The following is a 9,294-nucleotide window of genomic DNA, read 5'->3' as shown; positions in this document are numbered from 1 at the left end:
TTATGGTTAAGGTTATAATAGGATATAGGACTTGAAAAAATGAACTGATTCGAGTCATAAGTTTTGAAAATATACTTAGAATTGAAAGAGTTTGAATAGCTTTTCTACTGTTAGTGAATAAAAGAAAATGTTAATCCTAATGAACATCATCCACTTATCAGTTATAACAATCCTTTAAAATTGTCTGTCTATAAACTTGTTTTTCCTGATTTCGAATTGAAATGTGCTGACGATGAATGTGGACAATGCTATAAGAAATGTTTCTTCGGGCGTCTCATCTGATCAACTCCGTTAATCAAAACTATGTAATTAAGGACAAAATTCTTTTTCTATTCTTTAATTCTTATAATTACCATAGCTGTATTATATTTTGATGGCTTATTTAATTTCAGAAGAAAATTGTTTAATAAAATTGCTGAAAAAGATATCTATATCTATCTATCTATCTATATATATATATACGTCGCATATATATCTACCTATATATGCGACGTATTCATATGCCATATGCACGACAGTTCAACGGTGACGGACTCGAAGCCACAGCAAGCCTGGAACATTTGTCCTTTAACAAAATTTCAACTCAGTGTCGTTATAAGCCTACTGTTAGCTTATTCGCTCATTTATCTCATTTACGCACAACATCATGCTATTTTGTTTTATATGATGACAGGGTAAGCAATTAGCTACCATTTTTGCTCTTTTCAAATTCTGATAAATATTCGACTCTCAAGAATGAATAAATTAAACAGGGCAATTTAAAGATGATACTATAAGTCTTCAGGCAATATATGCATGTCATTCCTGAAATGCATTTTTTTATCAGCAAAAATTAAATTGTTCCCAGTACACTGGTTAATAGAGTTTCAAAATAAAATTATGGAAGGATTAAGCATGTATACCATTTCGATTATTTCCATAATTTCAAAAATCCATGTTGAAAATTTCAACTTAATTAAGACATCCATTAAAATTAGTGAGATTGCGTTTTCAAAAGTTGCAGTTTCTACAGCATAAGTTCTGTTTCAGACACCCTTATTTCAGATTAGTAGCTGTGCTTATGGCTTCACTGTACACATCAGGTCTCCTAGCTGTTATATATATGCTGATAATGATCAATAAATTTGATAAAGAACTGGAACACTGCACGACTACGATGATTGCTATAACTGATGTTAAAGTAACTATAGTTGATATTAAATCACAGAAGTAAATTTGGATGATAAAATTACTTACTGGTAAGAAAAATAGTCACTTTTGTGTATGTTCACCCATAACTTCTGATTTGTCAATTTTAGTATATTATCTAGGTTTCACTTTAAATTTTGTTGTCCCACGTAATGTAGTAATTGTTAAACTTGTGCTTATATCTAAAAGATTTTTTGAAATTCAACTGTACAAAATTATGATGCATTGCATAATTTGCTTTCCTCTTAGCTCTACCTGTTTTTCTGAAATATAATTTCATGCAAACATCAATACGTGTATTATGTAGAATTAAAATTTGTGGAATTCAATTCATTTCGATTGTTCGACTCATGTCTTCATGTTTTGCAATAATGTAGTGAATAAAAGAGTTCATTACAATAAAATTCTCAATGTATCTATCTGATCTGATTTGGTGCAATTATATGAAGTGCTTCTCAAGCAATGCACAATCAAATAACGGAAGATTGAAGTGCACGCACTTTCATGTGCTACATTCAAGCAATTAATGCTGAAACTAAGTCCAGGATTTAATTTGAGAAATCCTAAATGTTGTTTAAAAGTATTTTCTGGATTTACAATAATCAAAGAGGAATAAAAAAGTGGTTGGATGGCTGGCATCATTTTTTCATTTCTTTTATAGCAGTTAAGTTTCAGTAAGCAATCCAAACGGAAAATGGATTATAGCGGATAACGTTTGGTTAATTTGGAATTTGCAGCAAAATTTGATAAAGTTTCTGTCAAATTTATGAGTGAAATAAATATAATTGAAGAGGAGAGATTAACAAATGATGCGTAATCGTTTAAATTTCCGCAATCATTTCATGCAGTGATATGATGCAGTATTTCAGAGCAAGCGAAATGCACACAGCGCGCGGAAAGTTGCAAGACGAAAAGATAAATAGACGCATGCCTCTTCGTTATGGCTTAAATTATGAGTGATAATAAGCACTCCTTCTTAGTAAAATGAGCAGACTAAACTTCGGGTTATTCATTATCATTACTTTTAGGTTCGATATCACGAAAATGGACATTTTTGGTAATTTCTAAATCCAACAATCAGAAATCGAATTTGTAACCGATGAAGTTTTACTGAAAATAAAAAAGTAATCGAAAATGAAGGAAATATAGAGTTATCGGATTCGGAAATTTTTGGACGACATAATATCAGTAACAGAGAAGCATTCAACCAAAATTTACATTTATCGATTTTTAAAATATAAAAAAAGTCTTCCATCAATAAATTGTCATTAACTATTTATGTCATGATGTTATTATGAAAAATCATTTCTCATTTAGTTGGATCTATTTCCTATACAAATTGTGAAATTGGAGATTTTTTGATCAATTAACTACTTTTTTTCCAAATTGTTATAAAAATGATCATTTTTGGATGACATGATCGAGATTTCTTTTTTCACCGAAATGGGAACAAATTTTTTGGTTTTTTGGGAAATCGCGCATAGGAGAAATAACGTAATCAATAAGCATTACATGTTCCCTTCAACGCGGTCGAAGCCAAGAATCATTGAAGCAGCAGCAGCAGTGAATAGAAATGTTCATAGAGTGATGCAATGAATCATTAAACATACAAAACCGTTCATATCAGGGAGGATTTGCTTCTCTCATTGGAAAAGAAGGAAGAACGTGGATGAGAAACCATTAGCTTTTCAGTTTGTTGAAAACTGTAGAAGCATTTGCTTCCAGTTAATGATGCTATTTTATGATCCACAATTCGGTACCAGTGCAACATTTCAGGTTTCGTTTCTCGTAACTATTGTAAGCATTCTTCATTCTTCTTCCTACTTGTGACAACACATTTGGCCACGATATCATTGATAAGAATTTGATCGTCATTCTGATATTAGTGCAACATTTCCATTCTTTACATTTTCACTCAGATATTTAGAGATTTCGTGATTAGCACAAATTTCTCAATAGATTAATGAAAATTAATTTTACTTCACTAGTACTGCTAAATATTTTTATGATTTTTCTATAATCGTAGATTCAGTCGCAAGCTATTTTGTAATTTGGTACTTATTTTTTTTAAAATGAAATTCTGATATGAGTTATTACTTCTGCATACATTGTAGTATTACGTTAAATATCTCGTCTACTATTTTACACACTTAGAAGCAAAAGTGTGACGCTCGTTTTTTTTTTTTTTTTTTTTACATGTTCATTTATCAGCTTAGCCTGGTAAGAAATTTATCGGTTGTTTAGCCCGTTTATGGATAATAATTTCTTGTATCTTATTGATCGCTATTGATGGTGTTTCAACTACGATGTCATTTGAGGAGCAATTTAATTTTGCAGGGAAGACTGAATGGTCGAACAAAGCAAAGGTAGAGGGTATTGCAATAATTCAAATATTGACCAATAGAAATCTAAATAGTCTTAAAAGATGCGAAGAATCGGTATAGTGTGCACATCAACTTTATTAGTTTACTTTCAACAGATTACTGCGTCGAATATAAGTCAACTTGGTATTATTCGTAACGGTAACAATATAAATGGAAATAATAATTTTGGTTCAAATCGTAGAATGTTTGGATCACAAACACATTCTATCAGTTTTGTTAGTCTTTTTATTACTTATTAATTTGAGTAATCATCTCTTTACAAAATTCGAACTTTTATTTTAATTCTTAGTCAAGCAAATCTAAAAAGGAATATATGCTTAAATGAGATTTTTTGTAACTAATAGAACTTTGAAGAAATGGTTGATATGTGATTTTTTTTTTCACTTTTCAAATTTAATTGACTTGGAAACTTTAAAATTCTTCTTTGAAATTTTTGATGAAGTCATAAAAATTCTTAAGCTTTTCCAACCAAAAAAATGTTCCTTAGTTTTATTTGATTTGGCCCGAAAAACTTCTGTTAACTTCACCGATAAAACGAATTTAATATACTTTTCCATCAATTTTTCTGCTCGAATAACAATTATCGAGAAGAAAAACTTTTAGGAAAGATCCTGTGCTAACATTTTAATGGATGAAATTCTATTCTATTGTATGATCTAATGAAAGCCGTTTTGGAACTGCATTAATAATTTTAATGATTAAATGTTATAATTTTCTAACGGCAATTTAATTTCAGTTCTACTAAAGCTGTTAATTGTCGTTTATGAAAGAATAATAAAATTAAGCGAGTCTCCAGTTATCATTTCTCTATCATTTTCTAAATACCATTTTACTTCCAACAATAGCAAGATTAATTCATCAATGATTATTCTTTTTGTTTCAAAGAATAGTTCGGAATAAAATTAAAGAATGACTTCATGACAGCTAATATTAAAGTTTCATCAAAAGAAAAAGAAAAAAAAAACTCAGAAAGTGCTTTTGTCTTCCATAGCAGAATGCTTTTTTTTAAGCACACATGATTTTGGTGATTTTATTTCAGATTTCTTATCCTAGAAACCATGATTACAACGATCAAAATAATTTCGAAGCTATGTATCAAAATATTCAAATGTTTCAGCCAATAAGCCATATTGTAAGTCATTCCATAGTTATGTCACTTTCTCCCCTTCTAGTTTACTTTGTTTCATGTTAATTTGCACTTATCAAAAGGTATATTTTTGACCAGAACAATAAAAGTAACATTCCATGAAGTTCAAAGTCGATCTTTTTTCTTCTTTTCTCTTTTTGTATTGTAACACCAGTAATGTACAATTATTTTATTTTCAAAGGCATACTTCAGGACTACTATTCCGAATCAGCCAATATTTCTGAAATAGCAAATGTAATGGTACAAATACAACTCATAAATTACGTTAACCAAGGCCTTCAGCTCCCAAAAGGACAAACTTGTGTTTGTCCAAGTGAATTCTCTTGCAGCTATCTTGGCACCTCTGTTCCTCGGTGTTATATGTCATTCACAGTTATTCTATTATCACCAGAGTACGTTTTGTACAGTTATTTATTTACGTGTTCGCTTAAGCCAGAATAAGTTTTAGAGTTAGAAATCTTTCGTTAGAAATCAAAAATCAAAAAAAAGCTCTTTTGCGTTGTTGTACTGTTTGGAAGAAGTGATATTCAAATAAAAATAAAATTTTAGTGAATCATTGAAGTACTTCTCAACTGAATTTATGCCGCTAACGCCTTCTGGATACATCGATATCGATAGTATGTCACCACAACAAAAACAAGCTTGGCAACAACCTCATACATTTTATCTCACTTCAAAACCGGTTATAGATTTCATGAGAGTTTATGTTACATTAATTTTTGAAACTATGAAAGCTATTATCGTTACTACATGTATTTACCTTCAAAGCTAAGAACTAATTATTACTTTTAAATATGATACGGCAATTAGATGAATATAACTGGTCAGCAAACCACTTGTCCGCCTTCCTAATGTCATAAGAGGGATTTTGCACAAAGGAAATAAGTGTCAAAACTTTCAGTCAGCGATTGATATATTCGTTCATCATATGGGCGCTGTTATCAATGCTCATACAGGTGAGCTGACACAGATTCAAACTGTTGTCCACGTTGATACTTTTATTTTACCTTTGAATTCCGTGATACCGTCTATTGGAAATCATTTATCAATGCAGTCACGAAATCTCAATGGTATTGTTCTCCAAACGCAGTAAGTTTGGCAGTTAATCAAATAAGATAAGCATGAATAATCCATGTATTATGTACAAAAATTTTCAAATTAATTCACTTCCAGGTTAACAGTTGCATATTCAATGCAGTGTAAAGGTGGTTTAATCGGAAGAAACTGTGATTTGGTTTGCAATGAAGCAGTGACAAATATAGCAATAGCAGTATGTCAGTCTAATATAACAAACTTTTTCTACACATGTACTTATATGAAAAGTGGACAGGTAAAGTAACTTTAATATTGGTTCTCTTTATATATCCTCACTTACCCATAAATTTTCTTTTTTGACATTGGTTATCTGTTTATTTTACAGTTTTGTCCCCAATGGCGTAACAACCTCGTAAAAGTTAATTTAAATAATTCATAGTGGTAGTTAATTTAGGTTCAAAATTGCTTGCCATGTCCATGGGGAATCATTCAAGAATCATATTGTCAAAATTCAAATGGAGCCATTCTTACACTTTCTGCTACAGTCAGTAAATATCCATTCTTTTTTGTTTTGGATTCCATCTTTGATTTTTCATTTATCAGTTAAATTTTTAATTTGAATTTTTTAAATAATAACTTATTTTTATCATTCAGAATTTCGAAATCTTCAATTTCAGGATGTGGTATCGTCCAGTTTTAAGGTTGCAACAGTAGTCCTCAGTGTACTTGTTGGTATTCTACTTATTCTTCTTATTATCACCCTCATCTATTCTGTCCTGTGCGTTTTTTCTTCTTTTCAAGTTCTTTTCAACAAATAACTCAGTCTCTAGAGGAACGAGATTTTGATCGAATTTTGTATCTTTAGAAACATTTAACTATTTTTCCCTTCTGTTCTTAAATAGTTAAATTCAAATTTTATTGAAAAATTTAGGATTCAAATACGTCAAAGGCAATCCAAGTTTCAAATAATGAAGTTATTGCTAATTAAGTTGTTGCAGAATGCGAAGGCGAGTGAGAGGAAGTGTACATTCCTACAACAACACAACTTCCGGGCATAATTATAGGTCAACACTAAGATCTGAAGGTAGCGCTAATCGTCTATTGTTGCAAGTGAGCACTGTTTGATTCTTGAAGTAACGAGTTTCATTATTATGAACTATTTAGAAAATTTAATTCTTTCAATGCATCAAAGATTGATTTTTCTGGAAGTTCAAAGACGAAAATCCTTGTATCTCCTTGTATAGCTAATTGAAGTTTATATTCAAACATTTAAACATTTAAATACTTTTCAGTCAATCAATAATGAGTCACATAATCAAGTTAGACAGGCACCAACTACACCACGTTTTGCTCCCCAGCTAGACGCTCTACCAGCTAGTATGCCTTTTTTCTCGTCTAATTTTTTAGCAGATTATGACTGGAATTATTTAGTTTTCAAAATTTACCTGTCATTTGTTCAGTCCCCCACCTGTAGCCTTAAGTACAAATGCACTTTTCAGCATAGTGGAATATAAATAAAAGTGATGTGAATCATTAAGAAAAATTTATATCAGTTTAATGCTTTTTGTTTTTTCGCAGAATCATCGCTTCGAAAAGCGACACCGTTACAATCAGGGCAACTTTGTGACGTCCCAGCACTCAGCGATACCTTGAACAGTACCCTTTCTAGCGTGCCTTTGCCACCAAGTAAAGAAGCGGACGTCTGATTTAGTTCTGTCATTGCTCAGTTCTTGCAATTTCTGTCCTAAAGCTCAAAAATTTTTAGGCACGCACAGCAACAATTCTTAATTTTCCGAAATTCTTTTTAAAAGACATGTAAATCTGGCCAAACATTGTTGTTCTGATATCTTCTTTAGTAGCTTTAGACAGAGAAGACAACAAATAGACTGATATTAGTGTGATAAGTTTAAAGTATTTCAATAACTCTGTTTCTACCTCATTTGAATTTTACGAATCCTATATGAAAAATCGTTTTGAATCTAAGCACACATAAGTTTTTGTCCCTTAAATTGCATTTACAGATACTCAGTATGAATTTTATGAAAATGTTAAACAATTTTACATGCATTTTTTCATAAATTATGGCAATGTTGTGTCATCTCATCGTTAAATTAAAAGATTTTCCATAGAATTTAAACTAATTTGTGTTAATAGTTATTATTATTATATACTGTATCTTTCTGAGCCTTTTTATAAACTACTCTGACTGACCTTTCTGTGAATACTTAATTCGAATTGTAACTTTTGAAAGCATAATGAATTTATATGAAGAAAAGAGGTGCATATCAAGAATTTCGGCATGCATATTATATTTAGGTAAAGGCAAGGATGATTGCTTTTCCTCCTTCCCTCCTGCTTTCCTTGCTTTTGCTATTATTTTAATTACTTCTTTATTTACCATTTATATTGCTTGCAGTTTTGCTTCAACTTTATTAATTTCAATTTGTCATTTTTTATCCATTATTCTCTTTATATTATTCAACAAACAAAGTCATCGTATTTCCATTATTTCTTTACTACCACAATACTCTAAGTGCGATATTATGTTTAGGCAGCTTAACAGGTCGATAATAGTCTGCATGCATTTGTTAATTTAATTCATGCGATTTTTTTTTTTTTTGAATTCCAAGTTTTGATTTGTTGAACAAGCTTTATGAGCGATAAAGATCATTTACATTCGAAGAAGCATTACATTCGTTTAGAATGCTTACTAGCATTTTTTAACATTATTTGACTAAAATAGCCCAAATTTTACGAATGATATTTGTGAAAGATTATGATATTCACATGAGAGCAAACAACAGTAAGCCAATTTTGGAGTAAATCAGCGAAAATAAATTGCCTGTTTAAGATATTTGCCATTTGCTTTAATGATTGAATTCGCATGGAAAATGGAAATATTAATCATTTTAAATGGTCGCCCAATTGTCGATGTCACTAAGAAAAAAAAAGAAGTAAATTTAGTTCAATTTATTTTCATAATTTAATGAATGTAAATTTCATTAATGATTTCTTTGTCGGCGACTAAAGAAGAAATCTGTGCCCTTTTAATGAAGTGTTAGAACCCTTTGGTTGGTAAAACATTATTTTTATATTTTGGTATCTTCTTGTTCTTGTCTACATTATGAGAAGTTAATGAATAAGTGAGTTAGAAATAAATTTTCAAAAAGCAGCTTTAATGATTTACCATGACATCTAATAAATGAAATCGTTTTTTCCTCACTTTACTACGATATGTGTCTCGCACACGAACTAGTTAGAATAAAATTCGGTAAATCTGATTATTCTGTTTACTTCGAATATTAGTGTAAATTCTCATGATTTAATCACAATAACAATGCAAATACAACACTGTAATCGATAATTAATTGAAATTGATTGTTTGTATTATTCATCTCTTTTAATTTTCACAGCAATATATCGAGTAGGAATTTCGATTTAACCGTATGAATTATTTATTAACTTCTGACTTATTGCTTACTTAAAATGTTTTGACTTGATACATTGCATGCAGATCAAAAGAGTTATGGGACATGTTTG

At 30.4% G+C, this 9,294-nt stretch overlaps 2 protein-coding genes across 2 annotated transcripts; both read left to right on the top strand.

Moving 5' to 3' along the window:
* Positions 1-507: 507 nt before the first annotated feature.
* Bm6266 (uncharacterized protein) lies at positions 508-1,213 on the top strand (the record flags this gene model as incomplete). Its single annotated transcript, XM_043074131.1, has 2 exons — positions 508-674; positions 1,045-1,213. The coding sequence occupies 2 exons, from the start codon at positions 508-510 to the stop codon at positions 1,211-1,213; spliced, it is 336 nt and encodes a 111-aa protein (XP_042930065.1).
* A 2,400-nt stretch (positions 1,214-3,613) lies between these two features.
* On the top strand, positions 3,614-7,460 carry Bma-pqn-89 (uncharacterized protein; the record flags this gene model as incomplete). The annotated part of the gene is made up of 11 exons (XM_001898835.2): positions 3,614-3,787; positions 4,612-4,704; positions 4,912-5,111; positions 5,269-5,401; positions 5,621-5,808; positions 5,893-6,049; positions 6,209-6,298; positions 6,432-6,532; positions 6,753-6,864; positions 7,047-7,131; positions 7,333-7,460. 11 exons carry the CDS (start codon positions 3,614-3,616, stop codon positions 7,458-7,460), a joined length of 1,461 nt encoding a protein of 486 aa, XP_001898870.2.
* Between the last annotated feature and the right edge of the window lie 1,834 nt (positions 7,461-9,294).

The sequence above is a fragment of the Brugia malayi genome (genome assembly GCF_000002995.4).
Source record: "Brugia malayi strain FR3 genome assembly, contig: Bm_v4_ChrX_scaffold_001, whole genome shotgun sequence".
NCBI classification, from domain to species: Eukaryota; Metazoa; Nematoda; class Chromadorea; order Rhabditida; family Onchocercidae; genus Brugia; species Brugia malayi.
Note: the sequence above shows the minus strand (reverse complement) of the source record. Positions and strands in the feature narration are given on the sequence as shown.